Below are 21,066 nucleotides of genomic sequence, written 5' to 3'. Positions count from 1 at the left end.
AAAACTAATAGTCTTATATAATCTACTGCACCTCAAGCTCCCCCCCCTCCATAAACTGGTAAGTCAGCCAGGTGAAATTGTGCACATGTCATGGCTGCTGTGCTCCATGGCATGACAATAAGTACCCCCTTTTCATATTAGGTGGGCAGTACTGCTGCCGAACATGACCCATTCTGCCGAACATGACCCATTCAAGTGAATTAGGGTTTGCTACGACCCTGAGTTTGCAGCACAGAATTCTAATTGAAAAATCCTTTTCAACTGTTAAAAAAAAAAAAGGCATTCAGGAGGCAGCAATATCTCCTTCTGAAAGCCTATCAGCTGCACCTGACCACAGATCACTCTTCAGACAGTAACACAGGTGCCATTAGTTGTTATATAAGCTGTACGCTAGTATGATTTAATAGGTGGGGCATTTAATTTGTCAACTAGTGATTCCATAAGCACTTTGAAATGACAAATGACACATTTATGAGAAACAGTTCCTGTGGTCACTTACAAGGCTTGTGTATACAGGAACATAAAATACACAGTTAATGAATTCTGGTACAGTGTTACATAATGCTTGACATGCTGCAAACGCTTTATTTTTGTAGGTTTTTTTCCCATTTAAATTTTTGTGATGTCTTGGGAAAGTCACTTTCACCAGGTGCTTCAAAAATGGCAGTTCTTTTAAGCTAGTTTATTACAATACTGCTTAGCCAATACAGCCTGTAAAGGGCAAGGAATTGTGTCACATTTTGAAACAATGGTGATGGTTATCTGGGTGGTTTCATTTTGTTTGTCAATTGTTACATTGTTGAGAGTATGCAGTGAGAAATAATTCAAGGATAAGTTCATATTTAGGGTGTAACAAGTAACAGCCTCAAACCCCTCTCCCCCTGATCCCCCCTCCTTGTGGCAGCAATCCGGGATACTCACTCCATACTCGCTGCCACAATTCAAAGAGAGCGTGGCTGTGCGGGTCTCTGCCCAGTGTAATTTTCACTCACATGAAAGGAAACAAATCCAAGCATAAAAAGCCAGACTGGAAGTGATATGATCACCATGCACCACAGGCTCTAACCTCTGAAGACACCCAGTCCTATCATAGACATCATATCTGGCCAGTGGAACGCATGGTGGTACATCAGTTCTGATACGGTTTTTTAAAGTCTGGATTTGTTTCCTTTTATGTGAGTGAAACTTACACTGTTTGTTTTTTAATCAAAATACTGAATTACACAATATATGGCCCCCATCCTTTATTCCCCACACATGAGCATCCATTAACTGTGATTGTACAACTGGGACATTCTGGTATATGATGAGATCATCTAAATTGAGGAGGACTACAAGCTCCAGCAGAGCGAGAATTTTCCATTAAGCACTATAGACTCTTATTTAATTTTAAGAGTCCACTGAAGTCGGTGAGTGAGTGGGACCACTGGGAGCACAGAATGTGAAGTGACACTAATTGTATAAAGAGTAGCACACTGGCACTTATAAGAGACTATATTGATGCACCAAGAATGATGAACTTTTTATAATGATAAGGTTTACACAATTGTGTTGCACTTATGCTTTTGAATATCTAATAAGGCAGAGCTTATTTACCTGTATTTGCATATATGACACACAATCTATTTTGTAATTGAATGTTTTTTTAATCAATCCTTCCATTTCCATCCGCTGCCATCTGATTGAGTAATGCTATAAACAAATTCAACTAGCTCTAACTAAGGAGCTCAATTTATTTTTAATTCACTGAATGCAGCAACTAAAGGGCCAGTTTTCCTGCCTGACTGCCCGAACCTCTGACTACTGCAGTCGTAAATCATTTAGTTAGTGGCTGTATCACTAGCCACCTCTAAGTTACAGCTTCCTGCAGATTTGTTTCACATTGTAAACAATCCGAAATATGGCAGGGATCCCAGGTGACGTCATTGACCAAATTAAGTCATGACAGTCATTTCTCATGCTTCTTTTCCTGCTGCCACAGGCTGTCAAAGGAACAGGAAAAGAGAGGTGAATCTTAGAAAATGAGACACAATAATTCACAGTTTATATATAAAGACTTGAGAAGTACTCTATGGCTTCCATTGAAGGCATTCTTCTGAAAATGCAAGATGGCTGGCTGTGTCTGACTTCAGGATTTGGGGTCATCATAGACCCAAAAGAAGCATACTGTAAATGTAGTGTCAGAAGAGTGTGAGAATTCCTTATCTCCATATTTGTTCTTGGTCAGCGATTAGGGAACATTGAATACGAAGCATCCACATGCCTTATAAGAAACTAGCATTCTACAAAAAAAAATAAAAATAGACAGTTTCTACTATTAACATGGTTCATTTAAAATGTCTACAAATACTTGCATTTAAGTCTAAGTTTTTTTCCATATTGAAACTAAAATCCTCTGACTATACTACCAGAGAGGCATTATATTTGTCTGGTATTGGCTTCAACAGATGCTTATACAATATTCATACTAAATGCTCAAAGACATTTGACATCACCAGAACCTGATGAAAAAAGACATCTATAGGATCCAGTCTTTGTACTAGAATTAATAATGCTTGCTTGTAGCAAACCAGGCTCCAATGCTTTTATTTCATGGGTGCATTTAGCAGTGTAAAAGATTGTTCCACTTTTAGGACTGAAAGATAGTAAACATCCTGTTCAGACACCTCCCAACAGCCTGTCATGACAAAAGAGGCAGTACACCTGTAAGAAGTTACAAAATGGCTTATTTTCCGGAGGTCTCAATTACACCTTTGTCTGCAATGCATGGCCTTCATCTGCTCAGGATAGCTTGTGTGCCAGTGACTCAGTAGCCTTCCAATCTCTAATATAAACAATTATGTGATCTGGGAGAAAGGAACAGATTAAGCTGAGTTTCTAGAATGACTTCAGTGCTTCTGCAATCAACATTAAGGTTGAATTGATTCGCAGTGCCTGCAGCTACACTGGTCAATGAGAACATGTTTTAAGCATATTTAATGCTTATTAAGAATATGTACTAGACATATCCTTTATTTCAAGGTTTGGATGAATCCGAATCTCCGAAACACAATAGTGATGAATTTCAGTGAATCCAAAATAAATAATAATGAAAACAACAAGTTCATTTGTAGTCATTTGTTTCACCCTGATGACATATTGCAATAGTTTGGGCCTATTGTTAATGTTTGAAGCATCCAAAATAACATAACAACATAAACAATGATCCAAATTGACTTGGAACCTTACATTTCATTCAGATGAGAGCAGTACGGTAGCCTTTGACTCTTGGATAATCAGCTGATTCTCTTTGCATTAACATTTTTTATTATTATAAAAATGCACTATATATGAAATGGAAACATATTGCAATAAATACAGTAAGGTATAAGAGTGTAACAAGAAGCTTCCTATATATTCTGTGTGGCTTGGATGGAGCTGGATCCATCATAATCTCTGAATTATAACATAACAAATGAATCTGAAATTCATTTTGTTCCATTCATTACGTTCGGATGCACAGAACTCCAGTCAATATCATCCAATCAGCTGATTCCATTTCTCTTTGTTGGTTGAACTAAAAGGGATGATTTAGAGTGCATAAGTAATCTCCCAAAATAACAAATTAACAATGAATATATCCAATCATCCAAAATAACTTCCAAAAATATGAATTGATTTGGAACAACTAATATATGAAACAAATCCAAATATATGAAACAAATTCAAAAAACGAGACAATATTACATAACATACAGTATATGCTGAAATGAAATTATTTGCTTAAAAAATAATTCTGAAATTAAACAAATTTTTTCATCATGCACATCGTTATAAATGTCCAAGCCCTGGACACAGGTTCACTTTGACAGCTCTTCTGTAGTTACCTAAACAATGAAACTATCATCTGAAGACTGCTTTGCATTGTGGTGCAGTAAAAAAAAAAATGCTAATTGTTTTTAACCTGCTATATGACAGGTCCCCCAAAACCCCTCCATGTGGGCGGTCAGAAGACCACCTCCTCTCAGACACCACCACGTAAAAAACATGGTAAGAGCTCTAAGATAAGTAGTGAGCTCATTCAAGCCCCTGAACAAGCAATATATTCCATATATGCAGAGTTGGGGCAACCATTATTGGTACTAGCTCAAATCGTGGCTTCATTAGAGCATATGGATGGATTTTTAATGGATTTTGTAATGACTTTAATGACAGGAGGTAGGAATGACAGTTCCTAAATTTGGTCAATTTTTGTCCTGCTTGTATATTGTTATATATGTATATTTATGTATATTTGTCCTGCTTGTATATTGTTTTAGATTAGCCAATATGTTTTAAAACAAAACATGAGCACGGATCAGGTCTGTGACAATTATAACAGGGCACCACAGAGATGCTGACATATATTAATTGTGAAATCTACACAGAGATGCTTAAAATAGGTTGAAACAAAAGATCTCAAAATCATGTGTGGAATACAAATACACCTGCAACCTATTTACATACAAAGAAGGTACTGCCAATTAAGGACCTATACTTAGAAATCCCATTTACTAGTGAAACATCAAGTGTGACCTGAAAACACTTTACAAATGCAATCCCAATTTACTTAGAATAGCTAGGTTTGTGTTTATAATAGAGCATACAGTATGCCGTTCTATATTTTTATTTCTATCTGTCTATATGCCTAGTTACTGATTGTATGATAGCTTAATCTAAAATCAAAATCATATATAGCCTAATAGTTGCAGTTAAGTAGAAGATCCAGCTACAGTTTGAAATAATCAGACCATATAAGAGTTCATATATGCAATACGTGCAAAAAAAGCACCAGAAGTAAATATGTTCAAACATAGTAACAATTTTTTAAATCCAAGTGCCAATCATTTCCTTCCCAAAGTCAAAGAATATTTTGCCATGTGCTGCATTGTTTCATTGGTCTGTTTATAGAGAGGATTACTGCAGATTCTGGAAGTTGAGCGATCTATGAAAGGATGAGCATATCTCTCAGCAAATGCTTTTACTGCTGAAAAATCTGTCCATCTATTGTGAATTTAAAGGGTAACTACACTTTTGTGGGGAAAAAATTGTAACAAAAAAAAAATTATATAGTATACACAATTAAGACACAAGTCATATTGCAATATTGTAATGTTATTAAAAATTACCAGTTCTTTTTACTCTACAGAGCTGTAATTTTCTGTAAAATGCAATGCAATATGGCAACCTGGAGGTGTTCCGTACACAGATGGTGTACAGAACATCCCCCAGAATTGTAATTTCCTGCTTGTGTGATTGACTTACTGATGTTCCCAGAAGTCTGAACTAGGATACGAGTCAGAATTTTGTCATCCCCTGCAACAAAAATGTCATTTTTGGTGAGATAATCCCAAAGGGAAATTGCGTCTAAAGAATAACAGAAGGTAGAAATCTGAAACAAAGTTTGTTTAAATCTTTGCAATATACATAGACCAATCAGAGTGGAATTTTTTTTTTCATTTCTCTTTCTGGTATACAATACAAAGTCCATGTATTAGGTTTGGGACCCACCCCCTAAAACAAATAGCTTCCTCATTGCACTTGAAAAAGTTGGGTTATAATGTATTCTCTTTTTTCGCCTGTTGTGCCTAAGTGAGGGGGACATTGCACTCCTATTGTTAAGATCCTGGGGAATACAGAAGCTTCTAAAAGATGCCCTGTGGAAGCGAAAAATGCATTAGGTGGAGTCAACCGAAAATGTCACTTCTTGCTTCCGCGGATTTATCGATCCATTATACCTTTTAGGTGAGTGTAACCAATTTCCGTGTGTATTTTAATAAAGTGTATTTCCCATATCTGTCCTTTCATATGAGGAATAAATATGTTTGACATGTCTATGATCTCCTGCAGTTGTGAATGAACACAAAAGAGCTCAGTACCGAATACTTTTGTGTTTATTGTAAATGTAGAGCAACAAGAAAGAAAGACACTGAAAACTTAATTTCATTCTTCACCTTTAAGGGAAAACATCAAGGGTCTGTTTGGACTCCTGATATTTTTCCAAAGAGAACCTGTCAAAATTGGAGTAAATACTGTCACCCAGGTACTTGTTATCCCCTGGTGACAGCACTTAAAGAGGTTCTAAAGGCAAGATATTGTTTTACATTAATACATTCCTTTCATTATTGCAGTAGTTGTATCACTCCCCCCCCACCATATATTTACCTGAGTCCTATCTCAATCCAGTTATGCACCTGACTGCAGCACCACTAGTCTCTGCTCCTCTCATCACAGGACACAGGGCAGCAGTAGAAGCCATTGCATCCTTCTGCTGTCAGTCAATTCCTGTAAGGAGGAAGCAGAGGGTGGGGCCGAGCCACACTGTGTGTGTGTATGGATGCACACAGCCGACTCGGAAGCATGCCAGCATGAGTGCCGCCACAGAAATGTGCTATGGGACCACTCAAAGAAGACAAGGAGCAGAGATCACCAGCGGAGAACCCCAGAAAAGGAGGTTAGGGGCTGCTCTGTGCAATACCATTGCACAGAGCAGGTAAGTAGTAAGTATAACATTTTTATTATTTTAGGAAAACAAAATTAAGCCTTTACAACTCTTTAATGGGAAAATATAAAAATAAAAATTAACAAAAAATGCAAAACCCCCCACATGCACACAGACAATTTAAAATGTACCTATATTTGTTATTTATGAACTAAATAAAGTTATATACTCTATATTTAGGAATTTTATAAGTTATGATGTTTTTATGTGAGCCAATAATGATTGCTGTGTATTTATTAAATATACAGTTTGGATAAACATTTATGCAACTATCACAAGACTTACAAAATCAGTACCACCTTTTTTTAATAGTGGCCCAGTGCTGTCAGAAAATCAATGGTTTGGGTGGTCTTTTACAAACTCTTAAAGCTGTACATGAAAAATGAAATGTGGAAAAACTGCAGAAATGGTCTAGCTATCTGAGGTAAAAAATGAAGAACAGAACCTGACAGTAAAAGAGTTATTGTGACATTATAAAACCTTAAGTACAAGTTAATGAGGTCAAGGGCAGCAACATTGCATTTATAGTGTCTAGTGTGGTTTCTATTATAGTCACTTCTAATTTAAAAATATCTCTCAGCTATTAACTACCACACATAATAAGAATGTACATTATTTATTTCAATAGCCCTTGAGATTGTGATAATTCATTAAAAAAAATCAGTAGCCGATTTGGAACCGCTTTGCTGCCATATCTAAACTTATTTTACATCACAGATTTCTGTTAGTTGGGAATCCTGTAAGGCTTCACTGCATAGATTATCTTCAGTAATTTGCAGGCTTCAGTTTAAAATATTGGGAGTTATTTATAATTTTCAGGTTGTTATGGGTATTCTGGGAAGAGAATATCCTCCCTTGCGATGACAATGCCCATGCATTGCAAAGGTTAAATGCTTGTTTATGTTTGGGGAACCTGAAAAGCACTTTTGCATACCTGATCCCCTCTTCCCCTTCCATTCGGTGCTCCCCTACTCTTTGGTGAGGGAATGTCTTTCAGTATCCTCGTCTCCAGTGCAGGGCTATGGGCAATGCATTGTGCTTGATGTCAGAGCACCTATGACTACTGGAGCACAAGGGAGAAGAGACTGTGGGTATCAGTCTAGCAGAGTGGAAGGAGCCTGTGGGAGCAGAGGACTAAGTAAGTAAATGTGCTTATTTTATTTTGCTTCCCTAGATCTAAATGAACATTTATCCCTTGCAGTCCAGGGGCAGCCCTACTGCAAGGAAGGTTTTTTTCTTCCCTGGTCTTCTTTAAAACTGAATTCCAAGCAAACTGTCAAAAGCAGATATGAAATACATATATGGGAGTTGTTTCCACCTGTCCTAGAATTTGCATTTCTTTCTCGTCCTGAGATTACATAGTTTTGACACACAACACAGCCTATCCTGACAGGAATAGGAGAATGATTGTTCCCTGCTGCAGTTAAAGTGATACTAAAGGTATTTAAATTTAATAACAAACATGTCATGTTTAACTGCACTGTGAACCTCCTCTTCTCGGGTCCCCTGCCGCCGATCCTCGCTCCTCCCCCCTGCTGAGTGCACTGGTGCGTACTCCCTCCTGTGTCTTGCTCTGTGTGTTCATAGACACATGGAGCGTGGCTTGGCCCCAGCCCCCCACTCCCCCCCACTGGCTGTGATTGACAGCAGCAGGAGCCAAAGGCTTTTTACCTTCATGCAGACAGAAGGTTTTTTACCTTCATGCAGATAATGCTTAAAGGTAAAAAAAAACTTCAACCTTTACAACCACTTTAAGTAACACTTAAATGGTATTGTCCCTCTCCCAGTCTGTGACAGGACAGTACAAGGAAAATCAGCACACAGATGAGCTCATCTGTATGTTGCTATGCTCTCTCCTCCTATCAGAATGTTCTTTGTTAGTACATGGGCAATATAGCAAGAGGCTGATTCTAAGCCTCTAAGTTCATTGAATATCTTTGTAACAGCTACTTTCCCTCCTTGTTCCATCACCACAGCTCCTAAGGCTCACAGCCACGCTCACTTCTGGGTTTTATCCTGGTGTCACAATTGCAGCCATTCAGGAACAGCAGTGTCATTAGGCCAAATCTTTAAAGCCCATGGTTGCCCTGTGAACACATGGGCAAACACTGTTTTTCCACTTGACACCAAGCCCCGTCAAGCTTGCCTACCCTGTACCTCTTCAGTTATCAGTCTCTTTATAATTTCCCTTTGGGATGATTAAATAATTTCTCTTTGCAATTAATAAAGTATTCTAAATTCTGAATTCTAATGACTCTTCTGCTGACTCCAGGTTCACACAGCTGCTACTCTGGGTATGTTCCTTCTCTCATTTCTAGCTGTTGACATTGCTACAGATATGTTCCATATGTTGCTCCTGTTCACTGCTATCACTACAAGTATTCTCTGTCCTGACATAATTTCTGATGCATTCCATCTGTTACCCTTGATCACTGGCATCTCTCCAGATACACATTACTTCTGTCACTTTTCACCACTGGCTTGGTTCCTGGTACCTTCTATGTGACACATTCTGCTTCTTCATTCCTTGGAATGTGCCATTTGCCAAACTTTACTGCTTAGAGTTCTTGAAGCTGGGCACACCTAAATTTCTCCCTGTTGTACTCCTGCCAGCTCTCCTTTTCCTCACTGTCTTTTAGCACTAATTGTAGTATCACATCCAAACACCCTTGGGGTAGTCCCTGGTGAATACTGCATATTATGGCTCGGCTCTTTGGTGGACCCAGTAATGGTCAAAGTTGGGTCCAGTTCTACATGTTTTGTTTGACTTGTTACCGTTTGCACAGACCATGACACATTTTATGAACCCTATTAATTTGCCTCTAGCTGAAGAAGACTTCACATTTTGGCCCTTGACTGGACTCTCAAGAGTCAAACCAAGCCAAAATAATGACTTTCCTGCAGAGTCTTTCTTCCCACCTCAACCATTTGCAACAGAATCCCACCTTCGGCTTCATCAGCTACTGTTCCTAGGCCAGCTCTTTGGTCTGCCTTTGCCACTCTCCACATGCCATCTCCACCATGCTACTCTGGTGATCCATCTGTCATCAGAGTGTTCCTGCACCAAAGCAGCAAAAAATTCCAGCTGCAACTGTAAACAGGTAGAACTACAGTGGCCCATTTTAGTTCACTATTATTCAGTGACACTCTTGCCTAGGCTTCAACCCCCTGGGCTCATGGAGACCCCCTCACCTCAGTCAATAACCATTTCTTGATGGTTTTCAGGAACACTTTTGATGAGTCTGAACCTCCTCTGCTGCTTCTACTCTTCTCCATTTCCTCCAGGGCTCCACTAAAGCTGGCCAGTATGTGGTATATTTATGCATCCTCTCCTTTTGGCAGGCCTTGAATGACAGGATAAGGATGAATTGGCTGAAAGACCCTTGATTCCTAATCTGGATGCCTATTATTTAAGAGAACCTCCAAACAGAAACTATGCAGGATATTATTCTCATCTGTCCTGTGTGCACTGAAATTAAAGTTTTCCATATTGCTCCCTCCATTACTATGGACTTTATCATGGACCTTCCACCTTCAAAGCTTACACCACCATCTGCGGGATTGGAGACAGATTTTTGAAAATGGCACAATTCACTCCTTTTATGTTCCTTCCTTATGTCCTTGTGTTTGTCAAGGAGATTCCCCATCTTTATGGTTTGCTCACTCATATTACTTCAGATAGCAAAATCCAATTCATCTACAGATTTTGAAAAGCCTTATGCAAAACTTTTGTCAACACTCTGAAATTCTCAACTTCATACCATCTTCAGTTGAAGACTGAGTCCAAGTTTGAAGACCAGTTTGTCTTTAGAACAGTTCCTGTGTGCATTTGTCAATTCTTATATATAAAAGGTGAGGTAAAGACACCACCAATATTGCATCCATTTTTAGCATAAATACTTTATTGTATTTGTCAAAAAAGTATAAAATAAACACATCACCTTCGCACCCAGTCTATTAATACTGACAAAGTTGTCACAAAATCCCATTTGCACTAAAGCCCCTACTAAGACTAATCAAGCTACATAGGCACGGTAAAGAAAATGTAATTCACCAAATCCAATAACTGTGTATACAGAATACCATATATCAGTTATCAAAATGTCCAAAACCAAGATTATGAAAGTAGTTATATTACAAACATCCTGAAGCTGCTGTAAAAATAGTCCAGGTACATACAGTATATACACTATATTGCCAAAAGTATTGGGACAAATTACAAGCACATAAACTTTAATGGAATACCAGTCTTAGTCCATAGGGTTCAATATTGAGTTGGCCCACCCTTTGCAGCTATAACAGCTTCAACTCTTCTGGGAAGGCTGTCCACAAGGTTTAGGGGTGTGTCTATGGGAATGTTTGACCATTCTTCCAGAAGATGTCTGATGAGGCCTGGCTTGCAGACTTCGCTCTAATTCATTGTATCCTATTGGGTTGAGGACTCTGTGCAGGCCAGTCAAGTTTCTCCACCCCAAACTCATTCATCCATGTCTTTATGGAGCTTGATTTGTGCACTGGTGCACAGTCATGTTGGAACAGGAAGGGGCCATCCCCAAACTGTTCCCACAAAATTGGGAGCACCAAATTGTCCAAAATGTCTTGGTATGCTAATGCCTTAAGAGTTCTCTTCACTGGATCTGAGCAGTCAAGTCCAACCCCTGAAAAACAACCCCTCACCATAATCCCCCCCCCCCCCACCAAACTTTACATTTGGCAGAATGCAGTCAAGAAAGTACCGTTCTCCTGGCAACCACTAAACCCAGACACTTCCATCAGATTGCCAGACATAGAAGTGTGATTAGTCACTTCAAAGAACATGTCTCCGCTGCTCTAGAGTCCAGTGGCGATGTGCTTTATACCACTGTACACACTGCACTTTATGATGTAAGGCTTGGATGCAGCTGCTTGGCCAATGCTCTCTATGCACTGTTGTTGTGCAAATATGAAGGCCACATGAAGTTTGGAGGTCTTTAGCTATTGACTTTGCAGTCAGTTGGCAACTTCTGCACACTATGTGCTTTAGCATGCATTGACCCCGCTCTATCATTTTACATGGCCTACCACTTCATGGCTGAGTTGCTGTTGTTCCCAGTTACTTCCACTTTGTTATAATACCAATAACAGTTGACCGTGGAATATTAAGTAGCAAGGAAATTTTATGGATTAACTTATTGCACAGGTGGCAACCTATCCCGGTACCATGCTAGAATTCACTGAGCTCCTGAGAGCGACCCGTTCTTTCACAAATGTTTTAGCAATTGTCCCATACGTAGGTAATAGGATAAGGCTCCCTGTTCACTCAATCACCCCCTTTAGGTGTTCCTGTAACCAGTGTGGGAAAGATACTGAGAGATCATTCTCCATCTTGCTTTGGGGGCATTTGAGCAGGCTCGCTCCTACTTTAGGTGTTCCTGTAACCAATGTGATATAGATACTGAGAAATCTTTTTCCATCTTCCTATGGGGACACTCAAGCCGGCTCGATCCCGAGCAGTGCTCCAGTCCATTCTCACACAGAGAGTGGTTGTGCACTGCCCCCCCACTCTCTCCTTATTGGCTCACTAGCTGAGAGCCAAAGAGGAGAGAGATTCCTGAGACAGCTGAGGTTTCCAAGCAAATTGCTGAGTCGAGATAAGGATCAGATAAGTATAAGGGGGGACTGCAGAGGGAGCTGCACCCAGAAGGGTTTTTACCTTCGTGCATTGTATGCAAGAAGGTAAAAAAAACTGCCTTTAGAGCCACTTTAATTTTAAAAATTACACATAAAACTACCAGTCAGTGGTGATATGCTGACCTGTTCCTTAGCATCAAAACTTCAATTTAATACTTTGTGGTATCACAAAGGGGTTTTTTGTTTAATTGCTATTTGTTTAAGATTTGAAGATTAATTTTTCAGGATTTCTGCTTATATATACTTTGTACTTGAATCTACAGCCTGTACACAATGTACACAAAGTGTAATAAAATGTCTTACTAGGGAAAAAAATTAAATATACACACTCATGGTAATGTATATTGTAACAATGCCGTCCACACATGAAAACACAGAAAACGGAATGTGTCTCTTTTCATCATGGCAACCAATAAAATAACTTTTGTTTTGTACCCTACTCAAAAATAAAATGACTGGTAGAATCATATGATGGCTTTGGGCAAAACATTTAGGCTCAATTCACAAAGCTTGTGTACCAGAATACGTGTCCTTATTTTCAATAAAGGGACAGTTATTTTCACTTGAGTCCAATTATATTTGAAAATTACAGTCACATGACTAAAATAGGCTGGAGGGAATTGAGCTATTTTTCCAGATTTCTTACATGAGCCCCTGTTGTTTGCAATCATATCATAAGTCTTTTTTCCTATAATTCCATTGTTCTGTATACTTGTACTATCTTGCATTTAGTCATTCAAAATAATGAATTTGAACTTTATTCATGTTTATTTTGTTGGTGTTCCTTTTAAATTTAAAAATATATTATATCAGCACTAATATCAAGTTCTGAAAAGAGAAATATTGTGTAATATTTAAGAACTTTAGTGTGTGCAAAGAAGTAGAACTAGAAACGCATTCACTTTTATACACAAAATTAAACTATGTCAAAAGGCAATAAAGTTAATCTACTTTCACAGCAGTTTTCTTTGCTGCCATAGTATTAAAGCTACATATTACATTAGCTCTAGAGTACGGCTTGAATAAATTACATTCTAATGCAACACTAAAATGAAAAGGGTTATGCCTGTGACATTTTGAATATGTAACTAACCCGGTTTACATAGGAAAGCATAATAGCTGTGCTTAAAACCTTATAGATTAAACACATTGTAAAAACCTATTGAACATGCATTACATTGCAAACGCACTAAAATTATGATTTTTAAAACTGTTTCAATCAGCAAATATATTTTAAGGTGGTGCATTGTTGCACAGTCATATATTAAAGTAGGTCTACATTTAAAGCTGAGCAAAGCATTTTGGGATTTGCATAATCTTAAAGTATTAAAACTACTTAAAGATTCCCCATAGAAAAAGTTCTCTGCTGTTAAGGTGGTTTTGGGAAAATATATAGTATTTTACATTAACTGCATAATGTCTTGGTTTATTATTTAGAAATAAGTTAAAGTATTAGTTTATACAAAGGAAATAGCAGAAAAATACATCTAATAGATGCAGACATTCCAAAAAATTACAATGTAGAGTAATTACAAATGTTACCGCATTACTCCAGGGGCAAAAGGACTCATCCATGGTCTTTCACAATAAGAAACCCAGTGACAGACCAATGCAGAATCTAATCCATAAGTAAGGCTTTAAGAGAACTCTCTTGATTTTTGTAATAGTCTTGAATGGACAAATATAATTTAAAAGAAAATCCTTTCTTTAATTTAGTTACAACATAATCTTTAAAATTTGAACTTTCTTAAAAATGAATCTATGAATCTATTTGTGCTAACTCGAAACAAAGCATTACATTTATATATTGAAAATTTCACCATCAAACTAGAGATCCGAAAAAAGCAACTTTGCTCATCAGAGTACTTTAGTGAGGGGACAGAACTTTCATCTTAAGAAGGTGAAAAATCTAGACAGGACAAATCATGATAAGGTGTTCCAATGGCACATTATTTGAGCTGCAACTGACATTGCTAGATATAACAGGCAGTGAACGGACCTACATAGCACTGAGTAAAAGCAATGTGGAGAGCTGGGTACATTACTAGATTAGTGAATAATTTTCATGATAAAGTGATATAAAAACCTAACTATATGTATTCTTAACCCCTTCACACTGGCGCCTCCCGGCCCTTTAAGAGTTTCAGAAGACGGGAGGTGGGGCGGCATTTAGAGTCATGTGACCAATGTGGCGTGCCATCACGGTGGTCACATGATTGGAAAAGGTCCCGATCAAAAGAGGAGATCGGGACCTTTCCGTGAGTACCGGGCATGTGTGCAGGGAGCGCACAGGGCACGCGCTCTCAGCACATATGTTCTTTGTTAATGGAACACAAATGTGCGGCCGCTCAGCGTAGGCCCAGACGCCGGGAGGCCGCACATTTCCGTTTGGCCAGCGTGAAGAGGTTAAAAATGTTTCCTTCCCCCTCCTCCTAACTATCTTGCCTAACTTGTATACAAACATCTGTATACTTGCCTATTTTTAATCTGCTCCTGTCTAGTCATGTGATCCCGCAGCTCCAGCTCCCCGGATCACATGACTGAATCAAAGAAGATTAAAACTAGGTAAGTACACAGATCTTTTTTTTATACATTTTAGGCAGGACAGGTAGGAGGATGGTGGAGGTAACATTTTGAAGAATACTTATAGTTTGGCTTTTTCTCAACATTTAAGTATTAGCAAGGACTGCAATAAAGCCAAGGATATAATTCACAGATCAACACTGCAACAAAATTAACAAAAGACGCTTTTACTAATCAATTCAGTAATATATTATGCTTTTGGATTGCCTCCCAATTTTGGAAAACTGTAAGAAAGATGTTGTGATCAGTTTTGTAGATTTAACCAGTTAACACCCTGCCTGGAATGGAATGGATGGGCTGTAAGACCAGTTAAACTCATCCACCTTCAATAAAGTTTACAGGTTTGGATTTCTTGCTGAGATGGACACAACCTGACAGTGAGACTTGAGACTGCTATTTCTGTAATTTGTAATCTATTGTCATTTAAGTAAATGTTATTTTTATTCCTTTTTTTTATTTTGTGTGTGTGCGTTATTTCACTGGTACTATGTTAAGAAACTTAAATGACATTCATGATCAGTTTTCTTGGGGTTTTTCATATATATTTATGATGAATAGTGGCAGACAAGTCTAAGCACCATAGCACCACCTTGGGCCATAAAGCACTCTGAGAATATGAAATCAGTCAAGAGAACAAGTAACGGTAAATGAATGAATGGGCATTAAATTGGTGTCCAGTAAATTTTCCTGCATATAGCCTCCTGGAGTCCTGGACATTCTATAGGTAATATTGCTGTTGTATGCCTGTTTCTATGGTTTCATTAAAAATGCCAATGCTGAAATTGTGGCATATTGCTGAAGCACAACTAATGAAGCTGCCTGGCCTAAACTCTGAAGCACTGAATAGCCAGGGTGTGCTCCCTATGTGATTCTCAGTGTTTTAATTATAATTTTGGCTAAAGTGTACCTTTAGTTTAACAGGAAATTCCCTTCCCTACCTGTTAGTAGTGTACTTTGGACTACACATACAGTGGTTTGATTAATGCTGCAGTATTATCTGTGGAGAAACAATATACCGACTGAACTATTACAGACATAATAGAATTGTGACCATAAAACAGTAATTAAATGTATTGCTGCTTGGCTGCAATGTATTTCATAAACAAAATATATTTAGCATTAATGCATTGTAATATGAATAAGGTCAAGGTCACACAAGCCATACATGACATTTGAAATTATTTTTATTTCTCAAAGAATGGATCTTATTTGTAAATTTCACCACTTAAACACAAATTAGACTTTCTAAACCAAACAGGCCTGTACAGGTAAAGCACAATCTTTTTAAAAGATGTGAACAAGCAGTGCTTATAGGACACATATTATAACAATCCCTGCTACATATTCTCTAACAAAGCATTGATAACAGAGCTTTCTATAAGTGCTACTTGTGAGTGTATCTCTATGTGTAATGTGATGGCTTTAGGGCAGCTCATACATTTATCATTTTTTCTGTTCAACCAGCGGGTTGAATGTAAAAAATGTTTTAAAAATTACCCAATTCCCCCATCCACACATTAGATCCTCCTTGCTGTGCTATTGTGTTCTGGCAGCATGGAGCCTTCCCCACAGTCAGAATATAATGAGTAGTGCTGCTTGCTATAGCTGATGGCATTGACCAATAAGGAGTAAAAAAAAAAACAGAATGGTTGTACAGAACTCATTCGGTAGATTGAGTTCTGTACAACCAGGGTTGCCATATACGTATCGAAATGTGGCTTAAATCCCTGCTAAAGCAGCCGAATTTTGATTCATGTATGGCTGGCTTAGGACACAAAGGGTTGAGTTACTAAGGGCAAATAGACTGTTATTCACTTTGCAAGTAAAGTTGCACTTTCCAAGATAATTTTTCCCAGAGATTAGTGAATGAGGTGACATTCTGCAGACTTTCATCATTCAGACATGTGCAATCCAAAATTCTTTTTTTTTTCTTTGAAAAGTGCAATTGCACCACGTTCACTAAACTTAGGGGAAGAGTCTCCAAATCTTGCAAAGTATACAGCCTATTTGCTTTTAGTAAATCAACCCCAAAAACAGTGGCATATTCTGACCATTTTTTTGGCATGGGAAACAATCTATGGGCAGGTTAGGTAATCTTAATCAATCAGTCTCTGGGGAGAAAGTGATGAGACAAGTCTGTCCAATCACAATTATGTCTCCCAGCATAATATGGCAGCTCCCCTCAGCATAAGATATAGTGGAAAGGTAGGGTTACTCAAGCATCTCTGCTTTTGTCTAAAGCTGGGTCAAAAGACATCTGCATGATCATGCCTACACGTTCAACAGTCCTTGACAGCTCCGTTTTTGAGCACATCTTCAGTAAACTGGCTCATTCTAATAATTTCCTATCAATGAAGTTGTCAATGGCAATTCTGCTTTGTTTGCAAAGATGTGACAACTCTGTTTTCATTATCATTTTTTCAATGGGAAAGAATAAAAAAAATGTACATAAATAGTTTTAGTTTACTGACTTTGTAAGACATTTGACTTGTTGCTCTCTTTTAGGGATTTCTTGATCCACAACCTCCATTTATCAATTGCCTGTTTTCTGTATAAAAGCAAGTCTGAGGATGCATAAAACAAGCAATCCAACTCCATCTTACACACCCATTAAAACATGGCTGAAAAAGGTGGAGTAACTCCACATAATTCAGAAGCAAAGTAACTGATGTGTTGCATTATTCCGTGTTGCCATATTTTTATATAAAATACTTTTTTTCAGACAGCTTTGGAATTATCTCAGACCCAAGGATAATTGCTCACAAATCAGTGGCAATATATATAATTCTCCCCTTTCCACTTGTGTCCTGCCTACAGACATCGTTTCCTTTTGTATGGAGGACTGATTTTGTCCATATTTAGGCTTTTGTCTTGCATGCTTCCATGCACAGCACAAACTACTATAAGAAACTGGAGGAGGCCCTACGAGAGTGTGTGATTCATCCTGGTTGACCATTCATTCCAACAAGATGACCCTATTGCAGTGTTTAATGTATTACTTTCACTCCTTCCCCATAATGATAGTTCGATCAGATTTGTTAAAATTTAAATCCATGATTATTCGCTATATATGGGGAAGTAAACTAAAAGGAGCCTTGGACTTCCACTTTTACAGCTGTAAATATCAGGCCACCCAGGTGGCTCAATTCCAGGCAGTCTACCCCGCATTGAAAAAACTGAATGGATAGCTACAGTATGGAGAGATGTGCTTTACACTTGGTCCCTCTGTACTTTATAAAATGGTAGCCTGTGAAACGACAGTCATCTATTTTAGCTCATATTTTGTCCAATTTTCTAGCCGTCTAGGACAGGGTGTGGAACAGTCCAAATCCCATCACACCCTTTCACTCATTGGTTCACCTTTTTAACTACACCACTTTCTAGTTTGGTCAGGATCCAAAGGCCTTCCGATGGTGGTTAAATAAAGGTCTCCACAGAATCCGTCACTTTTTGACACCTAGGGGCTCATTTACTTTACAACATTGTCACTCATAATTTAAAATGCCTGCCTCAAAGACCTTCTGATTCTACAAAATATCACACCTTGGGACCTGAGGTAAACATGAATCCCAAGGTGATCCCCTATGAGAGATGGCGCATGCAGGATGTGGGTCAGAGAGGGGAGATCTCCACCATTTACAAGCTATTGCTTGACACCACAGATTAACTTCCTTATATGAGGGTGTGGGACTTGGATCCAGCCTCTGAGAAAGAACCTGCATATTGGTATGATTTTTTTCCACTTGGCATTTAAGAGTATACTAAATGTAGACGCAAATGTAAAGGTTATGACCAGATGATATATGGTTCCTCTTCATCTTTCGAAACTAATCCGACCTCCTCACCACTGTGTTTTCAAGGCTGTCATTCGTACGGTACTATGTATCATGTGTGATGGGAATGTGCTAAATTATAAGGCTTCTGTAACAATGTCTTTGCCTTAATAAGAAGAGTCACAGGGGCACCGGTACCACAGTTACCTTGTATTGCTTTACTGAATGAACCAATGGAGAAATTTTCCTGCTACATGCAGAAAATAATCTTATTTATGGTATTGGCAGCTAAGCTCACTATAGGTAGCTTGTGGAAGAAGGCCACAGTACCTATCTGTATATTTAAGCACAATGTGTCTTAGATTATGCTCAAAAAAAGAATTACCAGCATAATTAATGATAATACCAAATGGTTTGAGAAGGTCTGGAGTCCACAGGCCAGCTAAGTTCATACAGAGCTTTAGTGGCCAAGGCCGCTTTCTGCGAAGGCTGCTCTGATCAACACGACTTGATCCACATCCTCTGCATTTGCCTGCACTATTACTTACTCTCCTTCTCATCTCTCCTGCCCTCTTGTTCTTTATTCCCTTGACTTTCTGTACTTTTTTCTTCCTCTACTTTGTGTTCGATGCCCTGAAATTTTTTCCCTGGGTGACTTATGGAACTCTTTTTTTATGTTATTAGGTACATTATTTAAATGACTGTGGTAACCCTCCAATGGCAAATAAGGTGTTGAAACCATATGATGTTTTGAATTGGGTTGGTTCTGTTTACTGCAAACAGTTGATGTTAAAGTATTCCATTATTCTGATATTCCTGTTGTGCTCTTTACCCATGACTTACCAGTAGCCTGTCTACATCATTGTTTGTTGTTTCACACCTCACATTTATTAATAAAACAGGCTGAAAGAAAAAATACTTGTTTTCACTGTTCTTTATCCCTTTTGAATATCAAAACTAAGCCTACTGTTTGATGATTATTGTTAATATTTACTGAAACACAGCATGCTATAGTTTCAACCTTCTATTAAGAATATAGTGACTGGTTTGTTAAAGTAGCTGAGAATCCTTAAGATTGGGCAAGGTGGAGAGCGTTATATCACTGCCCAGCCTCCCTAACTCATCCAGTTACTGCCCTGCCTCCTCACCTTGTCCAATAAGAGAGTGCTTTACATTAATTCAGAAAATGCAGAGGATTCTCTGAAAGGCACCCATGGTGAGCAGAAGTGCATCCTCTCAGCATGAGATCTGGAAGCATGTGGAGATCCTGTGCACTTCTGCATGAAAACCATTCAGCTTCCAGGTTTTATTGCTAAAGCTTAATTGAACAAGCTGAGGTTAGAAGCTGATTGGTTGCCATGCAAAGCTGCACAAGATTATGAATGAAACAGCTTTAGTAAATCTCCCCATAGTGTCAACTTGTGATTTCCATTCTAAGAGGATCAGTCTAGTATAGTAGATGCATAGTTACATTGGTCCAAACTGAGCCAATATAACTATGTATAAAATACCCATACCTGGAATTGTTCTTTAACACAATAAATTGTGTTAAGAATCACTTAAAGTTTCAAGAAAAGCAATGTATTGTGTAAAGATTCCCAACTCCTTTAGTAAATCAGCACAATAATAGTGCAGTCCAGTGATGCTACTAGTTAGGTTGGTATGTGATCATACTCTGAAGTTAACGCAAGGGGAGGCAGTTTCTATAAAAAAGAATGCAATATTGATTTGGTATCATACTATTCTTGGTCAGTTCTTCACAGCCAGTTCAAACAATCCCAAAATATTTTATGGTTTATAGAGTTCAATTTTGCCATATACAACCCAAGATAGATGATACCACAATTTCTTTTATCATGCATTTCAAAAGAAAAAAAATGTAAATGCAATTAAAGATTGAATACAAAATAATTATTTCCAAATAAAAAGGAAAATATTTCTTGCCAAAGGAAAAATAAGTAAAAATCAAGAAAATTAGGGACAGGAGAAAAAAATCTAAGATTAGAATTAAAAAAAAAACATGCATCACATTGAGTGTGAATATAAAAAAATACCTTCATCTTCACCACGATCATTATTGGCTATATCATCAGCTTGTTTCTTTGTGTTGGCTCCTAAAGGTTATAGTAAGAAGAATAAAAAAAGGAAAAAAGATAATTCAAATACAGTACTTGGTTTAAAAAGAATGGAAAAAAGTGCTTAAAAAAAAATTGGGATACAAAATGTAACAACATGTTACATTGTATGTAAAATTATCAAAACAAATAATGAATAAAAACGATTGATGTGAAAAATGTATTTTAATTATCAAGAAGAGAAAGTGAAATGATCATTTGCTCTTTGGTAGCTTAATTTAAATGTTCTGTTATAAAAAAAAATAAAGTATCAAAAATGACAAAGTTGTTTAAGAAAATATAGATTTTTTTTATGAACAAAAGAAAAATGTTCACAAGAGAAAATGATTCAAGGCACACTGTAAAAGATGTCATAAAAAGATTTAGACACGTTAGCCATCTGTAC

The 21,066-nt window shown here is 37.8% G+C and overlaps 1 protein-coding gene across 3 annotated transcripts in view; it reads right to left on the bottom strand.

Annotated features, from left to right (window-relative positions):
* The window catches only part of NLGN4X (neuroligin 4 X-linked), a 419,494-nt gene that overhangs the window by 127,513 nt on the left and 270,915 nt on the right, over positions 1-21,066 (bottom strand). For 2 of the 3 annotated variants that reach the window (XM_089683877.1, XM_089683878.1), the window contains exon 3: positions 20,601-20,660. The exons of the other annotated variant lie outside the window; for it this stretch is intronic. In XM_089683877.1, the coding sequence (XP_089540003.1) occupies positions 20,601-20,660 (60 nt within the window). The remainder of the gene's footprint in view (positions 1-20,600; positions 20,661-21,066) is intronic. 3 annotated transcript variants of the gene reach the window in all.

The sequence above is a fragment of the Staurois parvus genome, unplaced genomic scaffold, assembly GCF_062004578.1.
Source record: "Staurois parvus isolate SC_StPar_1 unplaced genomic scaffold, SC_StPar_1.0 ptg000327l, whole genome shotgun sequence".
NCBI lineage: Eukaryota > Metazoa > Chordata > Amphibia > Anura > Ranidae > Staurois > Staurois parvus.
The sequence above is the reverse complement of the archived record's forward strand: the minus strand, read 5'-3'. Positions and strand labels throughout refer to the sequence as shown.